The sequence below is a fragment of the Carcharhinus amblyrhynchos genome, chromosome X (assembly GCF_965287045.1).
Source record: "Carcharhinus amblyrhynchos chromosome X, sCarAmb.v2.hapA, whole genome shotgun sequence".
In the NCBI taxonomy this organism is placed as follows: Eukaryota; Metazoa; Chordata; class Chondrichthyes; order Carcharhiniformes; family Carcharhinidae; genus Carcharhinus; species Carcharhinus amblyrhynchos.
In genome coordinates, this window is record NC_137359.1 from 8,716,863 (window position 1) to 8,744,489 (window position 27,627).

Sequence of the window (27,627 nt, forward strand, 5' to 3'; positions counted from 1 at the left end):
TCAGATGCCTGAAATCGTCCCTTTCCGATAAAATATTGCAGAGTGTTTTTCAGTTGCACACAGCCTGCTTTCAGTGAAACACATCTCATTGATAATTACCAGACCCCTGAGGCATCATAAGAACATAAGAACATAAGAAATAGGAGCAGGAGTAGGCCATCTAGCCCTTCGAGCCTGCCCCGCCATTCAATAAGATCATGGCTGATCTGTCGCTGCTCAGTTCCACTTTCCCGCCCTCTCCCCATAACCCTTAATCCCCTCGCTTATCAAAAACCCATCAACCCGCGTCTTAAAAATATTTAGCGAGGCAGCCTCCACCACTTCAACGGGCAGAGAATTCCAGAGATTCACCACCCTTTGAGTGAAGAAGTTCCTCCTCAACTCCGTTCTAAAACGCCCCCCCTTTATCTTGAGGCTGTGCCCCTTAGTCCTACTATCCTTTTTGAGCGGGAAGAGTCTCTCCACCTCTATCCTATCCATCCCATTCATCATCTTATACGTCTCAATGAGATCTCCCCTCATTCTTCTAAACTCTAACGAGTACAAGCCTAGTTTATTCAGCCTCTCCTCATAGCTCAACCCCCTCAACTCCGGCATCAGCCTAGTAAACCTCCTCTGCACTCCCTCCAAGGCCAAAATATCTTTGCGCAGGTGCGGCGCCCAAAACTGCACACAGTACTCCAGCTGCGGCCTCACCAATGCCCTATACAGCCGCAGCAAGACCTCCCTACTTTTATATTCAATCCCCCTCGCTATGAAGGCCAGCATCCCATTTGCCTTCCTGACCACCTGCTGCACCTGCAAGCTGGGTTTTTGCGACTCATGCACAAGGACCCCGAGGTCCCTCTGCACCGTCACCTACTGCAGTTTTTCGCCCCGTAAGTAATAGTCCTTCCTACCATTCTTCCTACCAAAGTGGACCACCTCACACTTGCCAACATTAAATTCCATTTGCCATTTCCTGGCCCATTCGCCCAGCCTATCTAGATCCTTCTGCAGACTCTCCACACCCTCCGCACAATTTGCCGTTCCCCCAACCTTGGTGTCATCAGCAAATTTCGACACCCTACACTCGGTTCCCTCCTCCAGATCATCTATATAAATGGTAAAAAGCTGAGGCCCCAGCACCGACCCCTGGGGCATTCCACTAGTCACCATCCGCCAATCCGAATAGCACCCGTTGACCCCCACTCTCTGCCTCCTATTTGGTCTGATCATTCAGACCATACAGTTTAGTTTTAGTTTCCCTCCTGTCTTGCTTGCCTCTTTAGATGGTTTCAGAAACACCTCAGACGTTTTACAGCCTGCAGAAACACAGCTTTGACATCAATTCATCTACACTCCCACAAATACCCAGCCAAAACAAGAGTGAAGAAGAATTTCACAATTACTTTTCCCGCTGTGGGCCAGTCCATTCCAATTATATTGCCTAATCGCTCTTTAAAATCCCGAGGACCTAGTGTCACTGTAAATTTGAGTCCCACCTGTAAGGATCTTTTCCACACAGATCTATGTAACAAAGCCGGCTATCCCATCTGAAACTTCAGAATAAACTCCAGATTCCTTCCGATCATCTTATTCCTTTTGTTCTGTCTCTCATTAGTTTGCTCTCTAGCTTATTGGCAACTTCAAAATGTCACAGTCATGAGGACCTCTGCTTCTAGTCCTCATAGTGAGACTGTCCTCTTTTCATCTACTTGCTGCTCTGTCCAAGACCACAAGAAACTACAAAAGGTTGTGAATGTAGCTCAGTCCATCATGCAAACCAGCCTCTGTGACTCTGTCTACACTTCCCACTGCCTCGGCAAAACAGCCAGCATAATCAAGGACCCCACAACCCTCAGACATTCTCTCTTCCACCTTCTTCCTTCAGGAAAAAGATCCAAAAAGTCTGACTCAAGAACAGCTTCCTCCCTGCTGCTATCAGACTTTTGAATGGACCTACCTTGCATTAAGTTGATCTTTCTCTACACCCTAGCTATGACTGTAACACTACATTCTGCGCTCTCTCCTTTCCTTCTCTCTGAATGATACGTTTTGTCTGTATAGTGCGCAAGAAACAATACTTTTCACTGTATACTAATACATGTGACAATAATAAATCCAATCAAATCAATGTCTTTCAGGGTCATTACTGGAAGATGTCTCTGGCTCAAATACCCTTTCTCTAGCACATGATCTTTTTTGAATGCAAGATTCACTATCAGAACCACAATTAGAACCCTCATTGCAGTTCATTTCTTTCCATTCATTCATCACATTCCATTGGTTAAATGTTCAAGATGATGGCCAATATTTAAACTTGTCAGTAGCTCTTCCTGCACACCCCACAACAGTCACATTGCTCCACTCACTGGACTCCCCCGGACCATATGTCAGTTGAGTGCCCACTTCAGGCAGTAAAAAATATTGCGGATGCTGGAATCTCAAACAAAAACATGAAATACTGGCAAAATTGAAGAGTTATAGGGACACAAAACATTCACTCTGTTCTCTCTCTCCACAGACACTGCCTGACCAGCTGAGATTTTCCAGCATTTTCAGTTTTTGGTTGACCCACTTCAGGCAATTGGCCTTTGGATGTGATTGACCCATTGGGTGCAGCCTGATCAGTCAGCCTATCACTATCCAGCCTACATTCTACTCAGCACTGTCACCTCGGGTAGGAGGGGGTGGGCACTTCTTGTTTTTGGCCAGATTTTCACAGTGATCACTTATAGCTGGATGGGTTACTAAGAAATCTGTGGGTTGTGTCATGGTCACATCGCCATTTAACGCACAGTATTGTGTGCTTCAGCTGTTGGCTTGGGAATTTTTATTTGTCTCATGCTCTAAAATCCAGAATCAACATAACAGATAGTGTAAATTGTTCTACTTTTCTGACACTCTTCAAAACTGTGGAGCCTTGTGGCTTTTTCTCCAAGTGGGTAACTGAGATGTCAAACTTTGCCCATTTTAAACAGAAGTTCGGGTTGAGAAGTCTAATTTATCTGGACTCACTGATATTTTCTTTCACTTCTTCAAAATTCTCTGCATCATTATCAACTTCATCATATTATGATAGGTCAAGTCATACCTGGAGCACCTACAAACTGTTCCTTGTGCACTCCTAGGATTCATTCTAGTACTGTCACTTGTGCTACTCTAGCCTGTCCTGCTGTAGGTGCTCTCACCCTCATTCTGCCTGTGGTTAACCCTCCCAACATTCACCTTTTAGGCAACTATCCTCTGCTATCATGTTCCAGAAAGTCTGTTGGTGATGGACATAACTGAGACAAATCTGCACAAGAGTTATCAGCTTACAAGCACGCACCTCCAAATCCAACAACCAGTTTTAGTCTGTGTCTATTTATACTGGCACAAATGAATCTTCTTTTGGCTTGCATTCAATTAAACACAATGCATAGACAATTAACACAGCCGCTATGAAATATAGCAGCTTCATGATTTATCAGCCCAATCTTAACAATCTTGGTTTGTCTTCAACAACACAGATATCCAATTTGGATCATGAGGCTGCCCTATTGTTACATCCCAAAGTTAACGATTGTACAATTAGCTATTATCCAGTCCAGGCACACCCTGAACCCAAGATACTCAGCAGGGACCAGCACCACCTGGAAGAATCCACGACAAAACTCTACACTTGTAATGGCACACGTGAGAAATTTATAGTGGAAATGACTGCTATAAAGATGTCACAAAGAACACATTCATAGACAGGAAATGCATATAGAATTCAGAGAAACAGTCATTTGATGGTGCAGAACTTGAGAGACATGTTGAAGCTTTTTGTCTCGCGCTTATCAGGGAAACTACGCAAGATAAACCAACAATAAAGGCAGCAATAATTAATATCATATGAGAAGAGAGTGCTGGTTGGCTGCCAAGTGAACAGGCCTTGCCATGGAGAATACAGCAGAGAACATTTAACTTAACTGCCAAACTTTTATTTTAAATTCAAACCAGGCAGGTTGCTGATTGGTCAAGACATTGGCATAGGGAATGAACTTGGAAATGGCTGTCCCCCAAGCTGTTGTTCAGGGATAACGTGTGGGTATGTTCCTTCTGGCTGTAAAGAACAGGGTCCTCTGTGTGTGTGTGTGTGTGTGTGTGAATATACGTAGCTTCCAGCACAGAAAAACGAGCCATGCTGCAAGCCCGTCTGATAATCTTAAATTCATTTTCAGTGTAATTCTGAGAATTAAATTCTGAGGGTGAGCGGTTGGGATAAATTAACAGTCGCGTATGGTAGAAAGATGTTTACTGCCAATTAACAATGGAAGCACGCTACAAACTAATTCAGAGTTTAGCGTTTATTAACAGGGGGTTTGAGTTAAGAGCCGTGGGGTTAGGTTGCAACTATACAGGACCTTGGTGAGACCACATTTGGAATATTGTGTTCAGTTCTGGTCACCTCACTAAGAAGGATGTGGAAGCATTGGAGAGAGTGCAGAGGAGATTTACCAGGATGCTGCCTGGTTTGGAGGGTAGGTCTTATGAGGAAAGGTTGAGGGAGCTGGGGCTTTTCTCTTTAGAGCGGGGGAGGATGAGAGGCTACTTAATAGAGGTTTATAAGATGATGAGGGGGATTGATAGAGTGGACGTGCAGAGACTATTTCCTTGGGTGGATGTAGCTGTTACTAGGGGGCATAACTGTAAGGTTCATGGTGGGAGATGTAGGTGGGAGATGTAGGAGGGATGTCCGAGGTAGATTCTTTACTCAGAGAGTGGTTGGAGTGTGGAATACACTGCCTGCTGTGATAGTGGAGTCGGACACTTTAGGAACTTTCAAGCTGTTATTGGATAGGCACATGGAGCACACCAGAATGATAGGGAGTGGGATAGCTTGATCTTGGGTTTGGACATTGCTCGGCACAACATTGAGGGCTGAAGGACCTATACTGTGCTGTACTGTTCTACGTTTCTACAATTAGCATTGTTTAGCAAGTGCCGTTCAATCACAGAATCACTTCTAATTTAAACACGATGTTGTCAGCTTTGCATGCACAGGCTGGTTGGGTACAATCAGTACCTTGCCCACTACAAACAGCAGCAGGGACTTGTTCCTGTTTCCTCCCACAGTCCAAAGATGTGCAGGTTAGGTGAATTGGCCATGCTAAATTGCCCCTTAGTGTCCAAAGATGTGTAGGTTAGGGGGATTGGCCATGCTAAATTGTCCCTTAGTGTCCAAAGAATTGTAGGTTAGGTGGATTGGTCATTCTAAATTGTCCCTTAGTGTCCAAAGAATTGCAGGTTAGGTGGATTGGTCATTCTAAATTGTCCCTTAGTGTCCAAAGAATTGCAGGTTAGGTGGATTGGTCATTCTAAATTGTCCCTTAGTGTCCAAAGAATTGCAGGTTAGGTGGATTGGCCATGCTAAATTACCGCTTAGTGTCCAAAGACGTGTAGGGTAGGTGGATTGGCCATGCTAAATGCATGGGGTGTTGGGGATAGGACAGGGGTTGTGGACCTGGGTAAGATGCTCTTTCGCAATTTTGGTGCAGGCTCGATGGGCTGAGTGTCATAGAGGTTTACAGCATGGAAACAGGCCCTTCAGCCCAACTTGTCTATGCTGCCCTTTTTTAAATTAAAATCCCTAAGCTAATCCCAATTGCCTGCATTTGGCCCATATCCCTCTATACCCATCGTACCCATGTAACTATCTAAATGCTTTAAAAAAGACAAAATTGTACCTGCCTCTACTACTACCTCTGGCCGCTCGTTCCAGACACACACCACCCTCCGCCCTCTGTGTGAAAAAATTGCCCCTCTGGACACTTTTGTATTTCTCCCTTCTCACCTTAAACCTATGTCCTCTAGTTCTAGACTTCCCTACCTTTGGGAAAAGATATTGACTATCTGGCTGATCTGTGCCCCTCATTATTTTATAGACCTCTGTAAGGTCACCCCTCAGCCTCCTATGCTCCAGAGAAAAAAGTTCCAGTCTGTCCAGCCTCTCCTTATAACGCAATCCATCAAGTCCCAGTAGCATCCTAGTAAATCTTTTCTGCACTCTTTCTAGTTTAATAATATCCTTCCTATAATACGGTGACCAGAACTGTACACAGTATTCCAAGTGTGGCCTTACCAATGTCTTGTACAACTTCAACAAGACATTCCAACTCCTGTATTCAATGTTCTGACTGATGAAACCAAGCATGCCAAATGCCTTCTTCATCACTCTGTCCACCTGTGACTCCACTTTCAAGGAGCTATGAACATGTATCCCTAGATCTCTTTGTTCTGTAACTCTCTCCAATGCCTTACTATTAACTGAGTAAGTCCTGCCCTGGTTCAATCTACCAAAATGCATCACCTCACATTTGTCTAAATTAAACTCCATCTGCCATTCGTCAGCCCACTGGCCCAATTGATCAAGATCCCGTTGCAATTGGAGATAACTTTCTTCACTGTCCACTGTGCCACCAATCTTGGTGTCATCTGCAAACTTAGTAACCATGCCCCCTATATTCTCAACCAAATCATTAATATAAATGACAAATAACAGTGGGCCCAATAAGAGTGATCTCCTTCTGCACTGTAAGGGTTCAAGCAAACGGTTTGAGCCCCATTTATGAGGTTACTGATCAGGCCAATCTCATAACACACGGAACTATAGAAATTCCAACATGTATACTGATGAGATAGGATTCGGGTACGCAGCAGGAGAGAGAATCCATTGACAAATTTCTCAATTAATACATCAAGGAATGCAAGCTCATCTGACATACCCCATTACAAAAGTGAATTTGAACGCTGGATGGAGTCCATTAATGCGTGTAAAGAAGTTCTTACATCCAGCTGTGGATTCTAATATAGCAAATATATCATCTTCGTGTCAGAAATATGAAAGGGACACGACAGGTGTCAGCCCATCAAAGACACGTTTCCCATGGAAACCAACAAAGATGTCAGCGACAGCTGGACCGAGAGGGGAGCCAATATGGTGTCGTTGAAAAAGGTGATCTGCCTATCACACAGATGAATAATATGGGAGATCAGTTGCAGTGCTGGTGTGATACCAGTTATGTGGGCTATATGTCCTAAAAACTGGCAGATTGTATCAATCCGCATATCCCTTCCGCTGTTCATGGCAGGCAAGGTACAGACTGTACCCAATCAATCCATTCTTGCAAAGCTCAAAACAGCGTCCGACATTGGATGTAATCCCGCGATTGGACAGCACTTGTGTTCAGAATTACACACACAATTTAAGATCAGTTAGGCTCACAGTCTGACTCTCATACCTACTGGAAGCTCCATATATTTACACACCCAGGGCCCTATCCTTTGCAGACAAGAGCATGCCCACACTTTGTTGGTTTGTCTTGCATAGCTATCCTGATGGGTGTCACGAAAAAGCCTCAGTGTGTCTCTTTTTTTTTAAACAATATTCAAGAATTCAGCCAGTTAATATATTGCCTGACAGTTACTTCAACAACACATTAAATACAGTTAGTCAACCACCAAACTTCCAGAGAGTTTCAGCATATGGGTGGATTTATGATCGACACACACCAAACTTAGTTCTTAACATAATTACCCAAGTTAGCCGAGCTACCAAAAGCATGAACTATCAGCTACACGTGGCCAGTGAAAGAGCTGTAAGGAAAGAGCCCATAATCTACTAATGTTACACAATGTGCACGGTGGCCGCTTCACAGCGCCAGGGGCCCGGGTTCAATTCCCATCTCAGGTAACTGAGTCTGCACATTCTTCCTGTGTCTGTGTGGGTTTCCTCCCACAGTCCAATCCATGCTAAATTTTTCTTCTGTGTACCCGAAAAGGCGCCAGAGTATAACGACTAAGGAATTTTCACAGTAGCTTCATTGAAGTGTTAAAATGTAAGCCCACTTGTGACAATAATAAACAAACTTTAAACTCATCCCATCTCACATCATAGGAATATTAGCCTTAGCTGGTCCAAGCAGGGAAATGAAAGTCTATTTAAAATACCACTGCTTGATTAGGCTGGGAGTGATCCTGCAGGAATGGTCATTTTCAGAATGCAGTACTGAGGTTCAATGGATGGTTGTTCACAACTATATAATCATTTGAGAATGGAAAAACAGTTTGTTCTGCCAACGTTAACACCTCGACCGAGATCATTCTTTTTAAATGGATGCCAACAGCACAGAAACAAAGATGGATTTATAATTAAAGGTTTCACTTAGTAGAATAGCAACTGTATGGTAATATAATAGGAAGGACATGATTGCACTTGAAAGGATGCAGAGGAGATTCACCAGGATGCTGCCTGGGCTGGAGTGTTTCAGCTAGCAATAGAGGCTGGTTAGGCTGGGGTTATTTACCTTCAAGCAGAGAAGGATGAGGGGGGGACCTGATTTGAGGTGTACAAAGTTATGAGGGACATAAAACAGGGTAGATAGGAAGGAACTTCTCCCAAAAGTAGTGGGGTCAATAACCAAGGGCATAGATTTAAGGGGCAGGAGAGGATTTGAGGAACAACATTTTCACCCAGAGAGTGGTAGGAATCTGGAACTCACTGCCTGAAAGGCTGGTAGAGGCAGGAACCCTCACACCATTTAAGTAGTATTTAGATGAGGACTCGAAACGTCATTGCAGAACAAATGGGATTTGAATAGATGGGTGTTTGATGGCCAGCACAGACACGATGACCTGAAGGGCCTCTTAATGTGCTGTAAAACTCTATGACTGTAAGAGGGAAATAATTACCGGGAGCCAGCTCAGATATTGAAGGCTAATAAAATTAAAATATCCACATATAGAGTTGTATTTGAACATTTTATGTTATTAAATGATGCAGAATTGTGTGGGTTGTCATGAAAAGAGAGAATGAGTGAAATCAGAGATAGAAACACGTTGGATAAATGCTGGCAGTATCTGTGAGAGAGAAACACAGTGAACAATTTCAGTCCGATACGACTCTTCAGAACATGCATGAGTGAGAGCGAATGTGGCTGCTGGGACCAGCATTCAGGTTTCTGAAGGCCTGACATACTGACCTCAGACTTGTGACATGGTTTGAATGTCCAGCTGAGTATTAGACACTCTAATGTAAGTCAAGCTCCCAAAGGGCGATAGCAGAATTGGGACAGGGTGTTTGATGGCCAGGGTAGATACAAAAGCTGATGGAGGAATGGGTGCAGTGGGAATAGGGCAGGGGGGATGCTGATGGGGTTAAGAGGGTGTTGGGGAAGATGATCAGGGAATGGGGACTGGGGGGTGGAATTGGGACGGGGGAATTGGGACGGCGGGGGGGGGGAGAATCGGGATGGCGGGGGGGTGAATCGGGACGGCGGGGGGGGAGAATCGGGACGGCGGGGGGGAGAATCGGGACGGCGGGGGGGAGAATCGGGACGGCGGGGGGGGAGAATCGGGACGGCGGGGGGGGAGAATCGGGACGGGGGGGAAATCGGGACGGGGGGGTGGGAGATCGGGACGGGGGGTGGGAGAATCGGGACAGGGGGGTGGGAGATCGGGACGGGGAGGAAATCGGGACGGGGGGGGTGGGAGATCGGGACGGGGGGGGTGGGAGATCGGGACGGGGGGTGGGAGATCGGGACGGGGGGGTGGGAGATCGGGACGGGGGGGTGGGAGATCGGGACGGGGGGGTGGGAGATCGGGACGGGGGGGTGGGAGATCGGGACGGGGGGGGTGGGAGATCGGGACGGGGGGGGTGGGAGATCGGGACGGGGGGGTGGGAGATCGGGACGGGGGGGGTGGGAGATCGGGACGGGGGGGTGGGAGATCGGGACGGGGGGGGAGGGAGATCGGGACGGGGGGGTGGGAGATCGGGACGGGGGGGGGTGGAGATCGGGACGGGGGGGGTGGGAGATCGGGACGGGGGGGGTGGGAGATCGGGACGGGGGGGAGGGAGATCGGGACGGGGGGGGTGGGAGATCGGGACGGGGGGGGTGGGAGATCGGGACGGGGGGGTGGGAGATCGGGACGGGGGGGGAGGGAGATCGGGACGGGGGGGTGGGAGATCGGGACGGGGGGGTGGGTCTGATTGGGGAGGATGATGATGATGGGGCTGGGAGAAGTGGAGGGGGAATAGAGAGGGAGAAAGTGAGGCTGAAGATGGGAGGAGGATGATGGAGTGGGTGGGAATTGGAATAGGAGAAGGGATGGAAAATGACGGGGGGGGGGATTGGAGCAGGGGTTGAGGAAGGAGCTGATGGGGTGCTAGAATTGGGAGGATGAGGCGGGGGAAGGGGAGAGGGCTGAATCCCTCTCTCTGTGTGGGGCGGTTTAGGCCCGGGACAATCCGCTCTCACTCTCAGCCCCGCTCCCTGCCCCACGCTCCGGCCTCTCACCTTTTTATAATTCTTCCCCAGCCACAAGCGCACATTATCAAACTGCGAAACCGTATCCGAGGCCTCGAAATATTTCACATTCGGCCCACCGTCCTTCTTCCGCACCGCCATCTTCCCCGAAAATCCCGCACAACGGCCCGCCCGCGAGACCCACACCGACAGCGCCGCCCCGCGGCACCTCCCCACACTGCACCCCAAACCCACACCGACAGCGCCGCCCCGCGGCACCTCCCCACACTGCACCCCAAACCCACACCGACAGCGCCGCCCCGCGGCACCTCCCCACACTGCACCCCCAAACCCACACCGACAGCGCCGCCCCGCGGCACCTCCCCACACTGCACCCCCAAACCCACACCGACAGCGCCGCCCCGCGGCACCTCCCCACACTGCACCCCAAACCCACACCGACAGCGCCGCCCCGCGGCACCTCTCCACACTGCACCCCAAACCCACACCGACAGAGCCGCCCCGCGGCACCTCCCCACACTGCACCCCAAACCCACACCGACAGAGCCGCCCCGCGGCACCTCCCCACACTGCACCCCAAACCCACACCGACAGCGCCGCCCCGCGGCACCTCCCCACACTGCACCCCAAACCCACACCGACAGCGCCGCCCCGCGGCACCTCCCCACACTGCACCCCCAAACCCACACCGACAGCGCCGCCCCGCGGCACCTCCCCACACTGCACCCCCAAACCCACACCGACAGCGCCGCCCCGCGGCACCTCCCCACACTGCACCCCCAAACCCACACCGACAGCGCCGCCCCGCGGCACCTCCCCACACTGCACCCCCAAACCCACACCGACAGAGCCGCCCCGCGGCACCTCCCCCACACTGCACCCCAAACCCACACCGACAGAGCCGCCCCGCGGCACCTCCCCACACTGCACCCCAACCCACACCGACAGAGCCGCCCCGCGGCACCTCCCCACACTGCACCCCAAACCCACACCGACAGCGCCGCCCCGCGGCACCTCCCCACACTGCACCCCAAACCCACATCGACAGAGCCGCCCCGCGGCACCTCCCCACACTGCACCCCAAACCCACACCGACAGCGCCGCCCCGCGGCACCTCCCCACACTGCACCCCAAACCCACACCGACAGCGCCGCCCTGCGGCACCTCCACACACCACTGCTCCTTCGTCAGGTGAGTGGGGAGTTCAGATCACAAACAGGGCCGATAAAGGCACACACAGTTCACAGAATACTGATTAGAATGCGAGTCTTTTCAGCTAATCAAGTCTTAAAGGTACAGCCAATGTGAGTGCCATATCCTGTTCTTATGAGGGCATCTTTCAGTGTCTGGAGGTGTCTGTTGCGATCCTCCTCATCTGAGCAGATCCTGTGTATACGGAGAGCTTGTCCGTATGGGATGGCTTCTTTAATGTGTTTAGGGTGGAAGCTGGAGAAGTGAAGCATCGTGAGGTTATCCGTGGGCTTGCTGTACAGTGAGGTGCTGAGGTGACCGTCCTTGATGGAGATGTGTGTCCAAGAATGTAACCGATTTCGGAGAATAGTTCATGGTGAGTCTGATGGTGGGATGGAACTTGTTGATGTTATCATATAGTTGTTTCAGTGATTGTTCACCATGGATCCAAAGGAAGAAAATGTCATCGATGTATCTAGTGTATAGCATCGGTTGAAGGTCCTGTGCGATGAAGAAGTCTTGTTCGAGCCTGTGCATGAAGATGTTGGCATATTGAGGTGTGAATTTGGTCCCCATGACTGTTCCGTGTGTCTGGATGAAGAACTAGTTGTTGAAGGTGAAGACATTGTGGTCCAGGATGAAGCGGATGAGTTGTAAAATTGCATCTGGAAACTGGCAGTTGTCGGCGTTGAGTAGTGAGGCAGTTTCAGCAATGCCATCGTCGTGGGGGATGCTGGTGCAGAGCGCCGAGACATCCATTGTGACGAGGAGTGCTCCTGGTCCAACTGCCTCATGCGTTTCTGTAGGAAGTCCGTAGTGTCGCGACAAAAGCTGGGGTTTTTATACAATGGGTTTCAGGATGCCCTTGACGTAGCCGGAGAGGTTCTCGCACGCGGTCCCATTGCCCGATACGATGGGACGGCCGGGTGTGTTTGCCCTGTGTATCTTTGAGAGGCAGTAGAGATCTCCAATGCGGGGAGTACATGGGATGAGAGCACGGAGGGTGCTCTGAAGGTCCGGATCAAAAGTCTTGATCAGAGTGTTTGGTCGGATGTGTGGGTAACTGCCTGTAGTGTTCCTCGTTGTTCAGTTGTCGGTACGTTTCTTTGCAGTAATTGTAAACCACCCCCCCCGTGCTCAGTATAAACCCCCCCCCCCCCCCGTGCTCAGTATAAACCCCCCCCCCCCCCCCCCCCCGTGCTCAGTATAAACCCCCCCCCCCCCCCCCCCCCCCCCGTGCTCAGTATAAACCCCCCCCCCCCCCCCCCCCGTGCTCAGTATAAACACCCCCCCCGTGCTCAGTATAAACCCCCCCCCCCGTGCTCAGTATAAACACCCCCCCCCGTGCTCAGTATAAACCCCCCCCCCCCGTGCTCAGTATAAACCCCCCCCCCGTGCTCAGTATAAACCCCCCCCCCCCGTGCTCAGTATAAACACCCCCCCCGTGCTCAGTATAAACCCCCCCCCGTCCCCCGTGCTCAGTATAAACACCCCCCCCCGTGCTCAGTATAAACCCCCCCCCCCGTGCTCAGTATAAACACCCCCCCCCGTGCTCAGTATAAACCCCCCCCCCCCCCCGTGCTCAGTATAAACACCCCCCCGTGCTCAGTATAAACCCCCCCCCCGTGCTCAGTATAAACCCCCCCCCCGTGCTCAGTATAAACCCCCCCCCCCCGTGCTCAGTATAAACACCCCCCCCGTGCTCAGTATAAACCCCCCCCCCCCCCGTGCTCAGTATAAACCCCCCCCCCCGTGCTCAGTATAAACCCCCCCCCGTGCTCAGTGTGAACACCCCCCCCCCGTGCTCAGTATAAACCCCCCCCCCCCCCGTGCTCAGTATAAACCCCCCCCCCGTGCTCAGTATAAACCCCCCCCCGTGCTCAGTATAAACCCCCCCCCCCGTGCTCAGTATAAACCCCCCCCCCCCCCGTGCTCAGTATAAACCCCCCCCCCCCGTGCTCAGTATAAACCCCCCCCCGTGCTCAGTATAAACCCCCCCCCGTGCTCAGTATAAACCCCCCCCCGTGCTCAGTATAAACCCCCCCCCCCCGTGCTCAGTATAAACCCCCCCCCCGTGCTCAGTATAAACCCCCCCCCGTGCTCAGTATAAACCCCCCCCCCCCGTGCTCAGTATAAACCCCCCCCCCGTGCTCAGTATAAACCCCCCCCCCCGTGCTCAGTATAAACCCCCCCCCCCATGCTCAGTATAAACCCCCCCCCCCCGTGCTCAGTATAAACCCCCCCCCCCGTGCTCAGTATAAACCCCCCCCCCCCCGTGCTCAGTATAAACCCCCCCCCCGTGCTCAGTATAAACCCCCCCCCCCGTGCTCAGTATAAACCCCCCCCCGTGCTCAGTATAAACCCCCCCCCCCGTGCTCAGTATAAACCCCCCCCCCGTGCTCAGTGTGAACACCCCCCCCCCGTGCTCAGTATAAACCCCCCCCCCCCGTGCTCAGTATAAACCCCCCCCCCGTGCTCAGTGTGAACACCCCCCCCCCGTGCTCAGTATAAACCCCCCCCCCCCCCGTGCTCAGTATAAACCCCCCCCCCGTGCTCAGTATAAACCCCCCCCCGTGCTCAGTATAAACCCCCCCCCCCGTGCTCAGTATAAACCCCCCCCCGTGCTCAGTATAAACCCCCCCCCCGTGCTCAGTGTGAACACCCCCCCCCCGTGCTCAGTGTGAACACCCCCCCCCCGTGCTCAGTATAAACCCCCCCCCCCGTGCTCAGTATAAACCCCCCCCCCGTGCTCAGTGTGAACACCCCCCCGTGCTCAGTATAAACCCCCCCCCCCCGTGCTCAGTATAAACCCCCCCCCCCCCCCGTGCTCAGTATAAACCCCCCCCCCCCGTGCTCAGTATAAACCCCCCCCCCGTGCTCAGTATAAACCCCCCCCCGTGCTCAGTATAAACCCCCCCCCCCGTGCTCAGTATAAACCCCCCCCCCCCCCGTGCTCAGTATAAACCCCCCCCCCCGTGCTCAGTATAAACCCCCCCCCCGTGCTCAGTATAAACCCCCCCCCGTGCTCAGTATAAACCCCCCCCCCCGTGCTCAGTATAAACCCCCCCCCGTGCTCAGTATAAACCCCCCCCCGTGCTCAGTATAAACCCCCCCCCCGTGCTCAGTATAAACCCCCCCCCCCGTGCTCAGTATAAACCCCCCCCCGTGCTCAGTATAAACCCCCCCCCCGTGCTCAGTATAAACCCCCCCCCGTGCTCAGTATAAACCCCCCCCCGTGCTCAGTATAAACCCCCCCCCCCGTGCTCAGTATAAACCCCCCCCCCGTGCTCAGTATAAACCCCCCCCCCCCGTGCTCAGTATAAACCCCCCCCCCCGTGCTCAGTATAAACCCCCCCCCCGTGCTCAGTATAAACCCCCCCCCCCGTGCTCAGTATAAACCCCCCCCCGTGCTCAGTATAAACCCCCCCCCGTGCTCAGTATAAACCCCCCCCCCCGTGCTCAGTATAAACCCCCCCCCCGTGCTCAGTATAAACCCCCCCCCGTGCTCAGTATAAACCCCCCCCCCCGTGCTCAGTATAAACCCCCCCCCGTGCTCAGTATAAACCCCCCCCCGTGCTCAGTATAAACCCCCCCCCCGTGCTCAGTATAAACCCCCCCCCCGTGCTCAGTATAAACCCCCCCCCCGTGCTCAGTATAAACCCCCCCCCCCGTGCTCAGTATAAACCCCCCCCCCGTGCTCAGTATAAACCCCCCCCCCCGTGCTCAGTATAAACCCCCCCACCCCGTGCTCAGTATAAACCCCCCCCCCCGTGCTCAGTATAAACCCCCCCCCCCGTGCTCAGTATAAACCCCCCCCCGTGCTCAGTATAAACCCCCCCCCCGTGCTCAGTATAAACCCCCCCCCGTGCTCAGTATAAACCCCCCCCCCGTGCTCAGTATAAACCCCCCCCCCGTGCTCAGTATAAACCCCCCCCCCGTGCTCAGTATAAACCCCCCCCCCCGTGCTCAGTATAAACCCCCCCCCGTGCTCAGTATAAACCCCCCCCCGTGCTCAGTATAAACCCCCCCCCCCCCGTGCTCAGTATAAACCCCCCCCCCCGTGCTCAGTATAAACCCCCCCCCCCCCCCCGTGCTCAGTATAAACCCCCCCCCCGTGCTCAGTATAAACCCCCCCCCGTGCTCAGTATAAACCCCCCCCCGTGCTCAGTATAAACCCCCCCCCCGTGCTCAGTATAAACCCCCCCCCCCCGTGCTCAGTATAAACCCCCCCCCGTGCTCAGTATAAACCCCCCCCCGTGCTCAGTATAAACCCCCCCCCCCCGTGCTCAGTATAAACCCCCCCCCCGTGCTCAGTATAAACCCCCCCCCCCGTGCTCAGTATAAACCCCCCCCCCCATGCTCAGTATAAACCCCCCCCCCCCCCGTGCTCAGTATAAACCCCCCCCCCCGTGCTCAGTATAAACCCCCCCCCCGTGCTCAGTATAAACCCCCCCCCGTGCTCAGTATAAACCCCCCCCCCCCGTGCTCAGTATAAACCCCCCCCCCGTGCTCAGTATAAACCCCCCCCCCCGTGCTCAGTATAAACCCCCCCCCGTGCTCAGTATAAACCCCCCCCCCCGTGCTCAGTATAAACCCCCCCCCGTGCTCAGTGTGAACACCCCCCCCCCGTGCTCAGTATAAACCCCCCCCCCCGTGCTCAGTATAAACCCCCCCCCCCCCCGTGCTCAGTATAAACCCCCCCCCGTGCTCAGTATAAACCCCCCCCCCCCGTGCTCAGTATAAACCCCCCCCCCCGTGCTCAGTGTGAACACCCCCCCCCCCGTGCTCAGTATAAACCCCCCCCCCCCCGTGCTCAGTATAAACCCCCCCCCCCGTGCTCAGTATAAACCCCCCCCCGTGCTCAGTATAAACCCCCCCCCCCGTGCTCAGTATAAACCCCCCCCCGTGCTCAGTATAAACACCCCCCCCCCGTGCTCAGTGTGAACACCCCCCCCCGTGCTCAGTATAAACACCCCCCCGTGCTCAGTATAAACCCCCCCCCCGTGCTCAGTGTGAACACCCCCCCGTGCTCAGTATAAACCCCCCCCCCCGTGCTCAGTGTGAACACCCCCCCGTGCTCAGTATAAACCCCCCCCCCCGTGCTCAGTGTGAACACCCCCCCGTGCTCAGTATAAACCCCCCCCCCCGTGCTCAGTATAAACCCCCCCCCCGTGCTCAGTATAAACCCCCCCCCCGTGCTCAGTATAAACCTCCCCCCGTGCTCAGTATAAACCCCCCCCCCGTGCTCAGTATAAACACCCCCCCCCCATGCTCAGTGTGAACACCCCCCCCCCCGTGCTCAGTATAAACACCCCCCCCCCATGCTCAGTGTGAACACCCCCCCCCCCCGTGCTCAGTATAAACACCCCCCCCCCGTGCTCAGTATAAACACCCCCCCCCCATGCTCAGTGTGAACACCCCCCCCCCCCATGTTTTCTCCCTCCAGTTCTCGGCCAATTTGATGAGTCGAACTTGGAAGTGCCGTTGGCCACTCGGCTCCTTGAACCTCCTGTGCCTTTCAGCAGCAGAATGGCTGCTTCTATATTCCTCAGGTCCACTTTCCTGCCTTTGCATTCTAACCCTGGGCTGTCTTTGCGAATGATAGATCCATCTTGTAGTACCAGCCGTTCAGCCTCAAGTCTGCACCCCCATGCGAGAAACTCGGTCTGTTCCTGTTCCGCAAAGTGACAGCACTTCCACTACCTTGAGATTCTGAAGGGACTGTTAACTGGTAGGAATAATGGTAGGAAGGACTATTACTTACGTGGCGAAAAACTGCAGCAGGCGACGGTGCAGAGGGACCTGGGGGTCCTTGTGCATGAGTCGCAAAAACCCAGCTTGCAGGTGCAGCAGGTGGTCAGGAAGGCGAATGGGATGCTGGCCTTCATAGCGAGGGGGATTGAATATAAAAGTAGGGAGGTCTTGCTGCAGCTGTATAGGGCGTTGGTGAGGCCGCAGCTGGAGTACTGTGTGCAGTTTTGGGCGCCGCACCTGCACAAAGATATTTTGGCCTTGGAGGGAGTGCAGAGGAGGTTTACTAGGCTGATGCCGGAGTTGAGGGGGTTGAGCTATGAGGAGAGGCTGAATAAACTAGGCTTGTACTCGTTACAGTTTAGAAGAATGAGGGGAGATCTCATTGAGACGTATAAGATGATGAATGGGATGGATAGGATAGAGGTGGAGAGACTCTTCCCGCTCAAAAAAGACAGTAGGACTAGGGGGCACAGCCTCAAGATAAAGGGGAGGCGGTTTAGAACGGAGTTGAGGAGGAACTTCTTCACTCAAAGGGTGGTGAATCTCTGGAATTCTCTGCCCGTTGAAGTGGTGGAGGCTGCCTCGCTAAATATTTTTAAGAAGCGGGTTGATGGGTTTTTGATAAGAGAGGGGATTAAGGGTTATGGGGAGAGGGCGGGAAAGTGGAACTGAGACACGACAGATCAGCCATGATCTTATTGAATGGCGGGGCAGGCTCGAAGGGCTGGATGGCCTACTCCTGCTCCTATTTCTTATGTTCTTATGTTAATGTTTGGCGTTGCTTTGGGCTGTAATGTTGCTGGACCTGGGTTTACTTGTAATCGGATTCTTCCCAAGACTGGCTGCGCGCACTCAAGTCCTTAAGCTGGCATGGGTGTCCACATCAATTGCGATAACATGCAACTCCTACACCCCCCACCAGCCTGCTCTTCCAGCGATAAGGCCAGCTGTAGCACGTGTTTGTGGTCCATCTGGGTTTCAGCTGTTTTTGGAGAGTTCCATTATTTATCCCACACACCAATCTGTCTCTTCAAATCTCATTCAGCATCACCCCGAATTCCTATGTTTCCAAATAGTCATCTCAACCTGGTGAGCAAACCCATGATGTGGAGATGCTGGCGTTGGACTGGGGTAAACACAGTGAGAAGTCTGACAACACCAGGTTTAAGTCCAACCCATAACAGACTCCCCCACCTCCAGGATTGCTAAGTAAAACCAACACCTTCTCAGGATCAAAGGTGGCTCGGGTCACAATATCCCCTCGCTCGGTCCGCCAATTCCTGGAAGGTTTTGGGATCTGGGCCTCCAGGAAGGTTAAACTCTGAATAACAGCAAATGCCGCTGGTCTACAAGTGGTTAGAAAAATGACCCATTGCTTTTCATCTGCCACAAGGTCATTAGCTCTCAAAAAGTAACACGTGTGTTCCATATATTGGGCCCAGTCCTCCACAGCTGGGTCCAGTTGCCCAGACAGAGGCATGAAAATGGTCAACCCCAACCAAGCAAAGCCAGCTGGTAGCAAGCAAGTTCCTGAGCGTTATTCTTCTTCCTTATCAACACTGAAATAACTCCTCAGAGTCCATATTCCTTCACCAGAGTCCCTGTATTTACAAACTTCATTTTACTCATAGAGTGCTTCTGTTACACTGTCAGAACCCAGAGTGCCCAAAGTCCTGACACTTCCATTTTATACACAGCTGAGGCTCCCTGACTGAGCAGGCAATTATTGCCTCAATCAGGGATCTCATACTCCAAGGGGCCAAGCTCATGCATCTCACTGAAGTTACTGCAAAAGCCTTCGCTGAAATCCATATAAACTCCATCAACTGCATTACCATCCCCTACATGCCTGGTCACCTAAATAAAAAGTCAAATTTGTTGGCCTCCCTCTGTGGACCCTGCATGTTGAGATCCCTTTAACATACAGAGGGATCTGTGCAGGTCCACAATTTCCGAAAAGTGACAACACAGGTAGCCAAGGTGATTAAGATCCAGCAGCAAGGCAAGACGTCAAATCTTTTCTCAGCAGCAGCAAGGATCTCTTGGTTTTCAAACGATCCAAGGAGTGGTGAGTATATTCTATCAGTCTTCAGAAATCCCCCAATTAGGTAAGGTTGAGGAGGGATCTAAGATTCTTCTTGGTTTTGTGTAAATCGTGTAATGTTAAGAATTCACGGTGTGCCGTAAGAGTTTTCTTTCCATGGCACAGTATTGTTGTGTCTGTGTTTTATTGACTGAGCTTGGTTGGAGTTCTTCCTGAATAAATTGCACGGGTGGCACGGTAGCACAGTGTTGATCACTGCTGCTTCACAGCGCCAGAGACCCGGGTTCGATTCCCGGCCTCGGGTCACTGTCTGTGTGGAGTTTGCACATTCTCCCCGTGTCTGTGTGGGTTTCCTCCGGGCGCTCCGGTTTCCTCCCACAGTCCAAAGATGTGTGGGTTAGGTTGATTGGCCGTGCTAAATTGCCCCTTAGTGAACCAGGGATGTATAGGTTAGGGGGATTAGTGGATATAATATGTAGGGATACGGGGGTAGGGCCTGGGTGGGATTGTGTTCGGTGCAGACTCGATGGGCCGAAGGGCCTCTTTCTGCACTGTAGGGTTTCTATGATTCTATGAAATTATTTTTAAATTAACCTTGACTAGTCTCACTCTCTCACCACCCATCTTGGTGAGTCACGAAAAAAGCCAGAGCGTAATTATTCCGAGGTACAGACCGAAACCGCTCACTTGAGGGGATCTACTGGTCAGCAATAAACAGTGGTCCCTCTCTCCTTTCCCATTGTGGCTGTCTTCTGGGTTGTATTTTACTACCTACAGGCAAGAGAGATACACGGTTGTCGATGGCAGCCAGGGTAACTCGTGTGGCACGAGGGCGAGCTCACTGGCCAGGGATAAACAGTGAGTCTTTCTCCCTCTCTTTTAGGAAGCGTGACACTTCCGAGTTGTGGTTTGGCCATTGACAGGAGAGAGACACCCACAGTTATCAGGGGCCTCCAAGACCAGGCTGTGTGGAGAAAAAGAACATTTACACCAGACAGCCTTCTCTGAACTGCTTCCAGTGTCTTGCCTCTTTCACAGAAATGTGGTTTGGGCCCTTAGCTGTTCACCATGGTCATTATATCAGTGATCAGAGATTAAACAACAGATAGAAACATTTTATTACTCAAGAACTAATGTCTGAGCACACAATTTTCAATCCAATGCAGCTTCATTGTGGAGTTGCAGAACATAAATCAAATGTTATGAAAACATCTTCAAGCAATGTCTGGGATAAGAAATTAGGCCAGGAATACAGTAATCAATAAGACTGTGTTCAAAGGCTGGAGCGGTTCCACTGTAACATTGTACAGGTCAAATTTCAATCATTTATTGGGACCTCTGCCTCATTTTTCTCCTCTTGCGTTTCAATCTGTAACACAAACATGATTACATCATTACAATAACTTTCCTCAAACATAAAAAAGCCTATATGACATACATATGAAGAATACACCAAATCACCACTAACAATCTGTCTCCACCACACTCTCAGACAGTACATCCCAGATCCTACCCACTCGCTGTGTGAATCTGTCTCCACCACACTCTCAGACAGTACATTCCAGATCCTACCCACTCGCTGTGTGAATCTGTCTCCACCACGCTCTCAGACAGTACATCCCAGATCCTACCCACTCGCTGTGTGAATCTGTCTCCACCACACTCTCAGACAGTACATTCCAGATCCTACCCACTCGCTGTGTGAATCTGTCTCCACCACACTCTCAAACAGTACATTCCAGATCCTACCCACTCGCTGTGTGAATCTGTCTCCACCACGCTCTCAGACAGTACATCCCAGATCCTACCCACTCGCTGTGTGAATCTGTCTCCACCACACTCTCAGACAGTACATTCCAGATCCTACCCACTCGCTGTGTGAATCTGTCTCCACCACACTCTCAAACAGTACATCCCAGATCCTACCCACTCGCTGTGTGAATCTGTCTCCACCACACTCTCAGACAGTACATCCCAGATCCTACCCACTCGCTGTGTGAATCTGTCTCCACCACACTCTCAGACAGTACATCCCAGATCCTACCCACTCGCTGTGTGAATCTGTCTCCACCACACTCTCAGACAGTACATCCCAGATCCTACCCACTCGCTGTGTGAATCTGTCTCCACCACACTCTCAGACAGTACATCCCAGATCCTACCCACTCGCTGTGTGAATCTGTCTCCACCACACTCTCAGACAGTACATCCAGATCCTACCCACTCGCTGTGTGAATCTGTCTCCACCACACTCTCAGACAGTACATTCCAGACCCTAACCATTCACTGTGTGAATCTGTCTCCACCACACTCTCAGACAGTACATTCCAGATCCTAACCATTCACTGTGTGAATCTGTCTCCACCACACTCTCAGACAGTACATTCCAGACCCTAACCATTCACTGTGTGAATCTGTCTCCACCACACTCTCAGACAGTACATTCCAGACCCTAACCACTTGTTGTGTGAATCTGTCTCCACCACACTCACAGTCTGTCTCTTCCAGGCTGTCTCTGAGTAAAGCCTCATCCACAGCCTCCCTGGTTAGAAACTATCAAGATCATCCTTTCAGAGACAGAGTGCGTACGATCGGCTGTGAAAACTCACCCAAAGAATGGATCTACAACGCTCCCAATTCTCCGTCTAGCTGGACAGTTGGGTAACATCTGGATAAAATTCCACTCTACATACAAGTCCCAATTAGCACCCTGGCACTGCCCACCAGGCACTGGGCATTCTCAAGTGCGTGCAATAAGAGGGGGTGGGGCATAGTGGGGGCAGGATCTATTGGAGAGGCGATTGGTGATTGAGGGGACCTGACGCCACTCTTCAAGTGGGACAAGTGGGGGAGGGAGCAAGGTGTTGATTGGAGTGGGAGGTGGCCGGGACGCTATTGGGCCACCATTCAGAAGGGGGAAGTCAGTGACTGGGAGTTGGAGGGGGGGGCTCAGTGATCGGGAGGGTCAGTAATCGGGGGGGGGGGGGGTCAGTGATCAGGGGGATCAGTGATCGGGGGGTGGTCAGCGATTCGGAGGGGGTCAGTGATCAGGAGGGGGTCAGTGATCGGGGGTGGGGTCAGTGATCGGGGACGGTCAGTGATCGGGCAGGAGACAGTGATCGGGGGGGGTCAGTGATCGGGGGGGGTCAGTGATCGGGGGGGTCAGTGATCGGGGGTGGGGTCAGTGATCGGGAGGGGGTCAGTGATCGGGGATGGTCAGTGATCGGGGGGGTCAGTGATCGGGGGGGTCAGTGATCGGGGGGGACAGTGATCGGGGGGGACAGTGATCGGGGGGGTCAGTGATCGGGGGTGGGGTCAGTGATCGGGAGGGGGTCAGTAATCGGGGATGGTCAGTGATCGGGGGTGGGGTCAGTGATCGGGGGGGTCAGTGATCGGGGATGGTCAGTGATCGGGGGGGTCAGTGATCGGGGGGGGGTCAGTGATCGGGGGGGACAGTGATCGGGGGGGACAGTGATCGGGGGGGTCAGTGATCGGGGGTGGGGTCAGTGATCGGGGGGGTCAGTGATCGGGGGTGGGGTCAGTGATCGGGGGTGGGGTCAGTGATCGGGGGTGGGGTCAGTGATCGGGGGTGGGGTCAGTGATCGGGGGGGTCAGTGATCGGGGATGGTCAGTGATCGGGGGGGTCAGTGATCGGGGGGGGGTCAGTGATCGGGGGGGTCAGTGATCGGGGGGGGTCAGTGATCGGGGGGGTCAGTGATCGGGAGGGTCAGTGATATGGGGAGGGTCAGTGATCGGGGGGGGGTCAGTGATCGGGGGGTGGTCAGTGATCAGGGGGGAGTCAGTGATCGGGGAGGGGTCAGTGATCGGGGGGGGTCAGTGATCGGGGGGGGTCAGTGATCGGGAGGGTCAGTGATCGGGGGGGGTCAGTGATCGGGGGGGGGTCAGTGATCGGGGGGGGGGGGTCAGTGATCGGGGGGGTCAGTGATCGGGGGGTCAGTGATATGGGGAGGGTCAGTGATCGGGGGGGGGGTCAGTGATCGGGGATGGTCAGTGATCGGGGGGGTCAGTGATCGGGGGGGTCAGTGATCGGGGGGGGTCAGTGATCGGGGGGGTCAGTGATCGGGAGGGTCAGTGATATGGGGAGGGTCAGTGATCGGGGGGGGGGTCAGTGATCGGGGGGGGGTCAGTGATCAGGGGGGGTCAGTGATCGGGAGGGTCAGTGATCGGGGGGGGGGGGGGTCAGTGATCGGGGGGGGTCAGTGATCGGGAGGGTCAGTGATCGGGGGGGGGGTCAGTGATCGGGGGGGTCAGTGATCGGGGGGGGGTCAGTGATCGGGGGGGGGTCAGTGATCGGGAGGGTCAGTGATCGGGGGGGGGTCAGTGATGGGTCAGTGATCGAGGGGGGGGTCAGTGATGGGTCAGTGATCGAGGGGGGGTCAGTGATGGGTCAGTGATCGAGGGGGGGGTCAGTGATTGAGGGGGGGTCAGTGATGGGTCAGTGATCGAGGGGGGTTCAGTGATCGAGGGGGGGGTCAGTGATCGAGGGGGGGTCAGTGATGGGTCAGTGATCGAGGGGAGGGTCAGTGATGGGTCAGTGATCGAGGGGGGGTCAGTGATGGGTCAGTGATCGAGGGGGTGGTCAGTGATGGGTCAGTGATCGAGGGGAGGGTCAGTGATGGGTCAGTGATCGAGGGGGGGGTCAGTGATCGAGGGGGGGGTCAGTAATGGGTCAGTGACCAAGGGGTGGTCAGTGATCGAGGGGGGGGGGGGTCAGTGATTGGGGGGGGGTCAGTGATGGGTCAGTGATCGGGGGGGGGTGGGGTCAGTGATCGAGGGGAGGGTCAGTGATGGGTCAGTGATCGAGGGGGGGTCAGTGATCGAGGGGGGGGTCAGTGATCGAGGGGGGGGTCAGTGACCAAGGTAGGGTCAGTGATCGGGGGTGGTCAGTGATCGAGGGGAGGGTCAGTGATGGGTCAGTGATCGAGGGGGGGTGGTCAGTGATCGAGGGGGGGGTCAGTGATGGGTCAGTGATCGAGGGGGTGGTCAGTGATCGAGGGGGGGGTCAGTGATGGGTCAGTGATCGAGGGGGGGTCAGTGATGGGTCAGTGATCGGGGGGGGGTCAGTGATCGAGGGGGGGGTCAGTGACCAAGGTGGGGTCAGTGATCGGGGGTGGTCAGTGATCGAGGGGGGGGTCAGTGATGGGTCAGTGATCGAGGGGGGGGTCAGTGATCGAGGGGGGGGTCAGTGATGGGTCAGTGATCGAGGGGGGGTGGTCAGTGATCGAGGGGGGGGTCAGTGATGGGTCAGTGATCGAGGGGGTGGTCAGTGATCGAGGGGGGGGTCAGTGATGGGTCAGTGATCGAGGGGGGGTCAGTGATGGGTCAGTGATCGGGGGGGGGGTCAGTGATCGAGGGGGGGGTCAGTGACCAAGGTGGGGTCAGTGATCGGGGGTGGTCAGTGATCGAGGGGGGGGTCAGTGATGGGTCAGTGATCGAGGGGGGGGTCAGTGATCGAGGGGGGGGTCAGTGATGGGTCAGTGATCGAGGGGGGGGTCAGTGATGGGCCAGTGATCGAGGGGGGGTCAGTGATGGGTCAGTGATCGGGGGGGGGGGTCAGTGATCGGGGGTGGTCAGTGATCGAGGGGGGGGTCAGTGATGGGTCAGTGATCGAGGGGGGGTCAGTGATGGGCCAGTGATCGAGGGGGGGTCAGTGATGGGTCAGTGATCGGGGGGGGGGGTCAGTGATCGAGGGGGGGGTCAGTGATGGGTCAGTGATCGAGGGGGGGGGGTTAGTGATCGAGGGGGGGTCAGTGATGGGTCAGTGATCGAGGGGGTGGTCAGTGATCGAGGGGGGGGTCAGTGATGGGTCAGTGATCGAGGGGGGATCAGTGATGGGTCAGTGATCGGGGGGGGGGGCAGTGATCGGGGGGGGTCAGTGATGGGTCAGTGATCGAGGGGGGGGTCAGTGATCGAGGGGGGGTCAGTGATGGGTCAGTGATCGAGGGGGGATCAGTGATGGGTCAGTGATCGAGGGGGGGTCAGTAATGGGTCACTGATCGAGGGGGGGGTCAGTGATGGGTCAGTGATCGAGGGGGGGGTCAGTGATGGGTCAGTGATCGAGGGGGTGGTCAGTGATCGAGGGGGGGGTCAGTGATGGGTCAGTGATCGAGGGGGGGTCAGTGATGGGTCAGTGATCGGGGGGGTCAGTGATCGGGGGGGGTCAGTGATCGGTCAGTGATCGAGGGGGGGTCAGTGATCGAGGGGGGGGTCAGTGATGGGTCAGTGATCGGGGGGGGGTCAGTGATCGGGGGAGGTCAGTGATGGGTCAGTGATCGAGGGGGGGGTCAGTGATCGAGGGGGGGGTCAGTGACCAAGGTGGGGTCAGTGATCGGGGGTGGTCAGTGATCGAGGGGGGGGGTCAGTGATGGGTCAGTGATCGAGGGGAGGGTCAGTGATGGGTCAGTGATCGAGGGGGGGTCAGTGATCGAGGGGGGGGTTAGTGATGGGTCAGTGATCGAGGGGGGGGTCAGTGATCGAGGGGGGGGTTAGTGATGGGTCAGTGATCGGGGGGGGTCAGTGATCGGGGGGGGTCAGTGATGGGTCAGTGATCGAGGGGGGGGGTCAGTGATCGAGGGGGGGGTCAGTGACTAAGGTGGGGTCAGTGATCGGGGGTGGTCAGTGATCGAGGGGGGGGTCAGTGATGGGTCAGTGATCGAGGGGGGGGTCAGTGATGGGTCAGTGATCGAGGGGAGGGTCAGTGATGGGTCAGTGATCGAGGGGGGGTCAGTGATGGGTCAGTGATCGAGGGGAGGGTCAGTGATGGGTCAGTGATCGAGGGGGGGTCAGTGATGGGTCAGTGATCGAGGGGGGGGTCAGTGATGGGTCAGTGATCGGGGGTGGTCAGTGATCGAGGGGGGGTCAGTGATGGGTCAGTGATCGAGGGGAGGGTCAGTGATGGGTCAGTGATCGGGGGGGGGTCAGTGATCGAGGGGGGGGTCAGTGATCGAGGGGGGGTCAGTGATGGGTCAGTGATCGAGGGGGGGTCAGTGATGGGTCAGTGATCGAGGGGGGGTCAGTGATGGGTCAGTGATCGATGGGGGGGGTCAGTGATCGAGGGGGGGGTCAGTGATGGGTCAGTGATCGAGGGGAGGGTCAGTGATGGGTCAGTGATCGAGGGGGTGGTCAGTGATCGAGGGGGGGGTCAGTGATGGGTCAGTGATCGAGGGGAGGGTCAGTGATGGGTCAGTGATCGAGGGGGGGTCAGTGATGGGTCAGTGATCGAGGGGAGGGTCAGTGATGGGTCAGTGATCGAGGGGGGGTCAGTGATGGGTCAGTGATCGAGGGGGGGGTCAGTGATGGGTCAGTGATCGGGGGTGGTCAGTGATCGAGGGGGGGTCAGTGATGGGTCAGTGATCGAGGGGAGGGTCAGTGATGGGTCAGTGATCGGGGGGGGGTCAGTGATCGAGGGGGGGGTCAGTGATCGAGGGGGGGTCAGTGATGGGTCAGTGATCGAGGGGGGGTCAGTGATGGGTCAGTGATCGAGGGGGGGTCAGTGATGGGTCAGTGATCGATGGGGGGGGTCAGTGATGGGTCAGTGATCGAGGGGGTGGTCAGTGATCGAGGGGGGGGTCAGTGATGGGTCAGTGATCGAGGGGGGGTCAGTGATGGGTCAGTGATCGAGGGGGGGGTCAGTGATGGGTCAGTGATCGGGGGGGGGGTCAGTGATCGGGGGGGGGGTCAGTGATGGGTCAGTGATCGAGGGGGGGGTCAGTGATGAAGGGGGGGGTCAGTGATGGGTCAGTGATCGGGGGGGGGGTCAGTGATCGAGGGGGGGGTCAGTGATCGAGGGGGGGGTCAGTGACCAAGGTGGGGTCAGTGATCGGGGGTGGTCAGTGATCGAGGGGGGGGTCAGTGATCGAGGGGGGGGTCAGTGATGGGTCAGTGATCGAGGGGGGGGTCAGTGATCGAGGGGGGGGTCAGTGATGGGTCAGTGATCGAGGGGGGGGTCAGTGATCGAGGGGGGGGTCAGTGACTAATGTGGGGTCAGTGATCGGGGGTGGTCAGTGATCGAGGGGGGGTCAGTGATCGAGGGGGGGGTCAGTGATGGGTCAGTGATCGAGGGGGGGGTCAGTGATCGAGGGGGGGGTCAGTGATGGGTCAGTGATCGAGGGGAGGGTCAGTGATGGGTCAGTGATCGAGGGGAGGGTCAGTGATGGGTCAGTGATCGGGGGTGGTCAGTGATCGAGGGGGGGGTCAGTGATGGGTCAGTGATCGAGGGGGTGGTCAGTGATGGGTCAGTGATCGAGGGGGGGTCAGTGATCGAGGGGGGGGTCAGTGATGGGTCAGTGATCGAGGGGAGGGTCAGTGATGGGTCAGTGATCGAGGGGAGGGTCAGTGATGGGT

General features: G+C 54.4%; 1 protein-coding gene across 5 annotated transcripts in view; it reads right to left on the minus strand.

Moving 5' to 3' along the window:
- smarcc2 (SWI/SNF related BAF chromatin remodeling complex subunit C2) overlaps positions 1 to 10,416 on the minus strand; it is a 145,062-nt gene extending 134,646 nt beyond the window's left edge. For all 5 annotated transcript variants that reach the window (XM_080218061.1, XM_080218060.1, XM_080218059.1 and 2 more), the window contains exon 1: positions 10,305 to 10,416. In XM_080218061.1, coding sequence (XP_080074187.1) covers positions 10,305 to 10,415 — 111 coding nt within the window. In that variant the 5' untranslated portion in view covers position 10,416. The remainder of the gene's footprint in view (positions 1 to 10,304) is intronic.
- Positions 10,417 to 27,627: the final 17,211 nt, after the last annotated feature.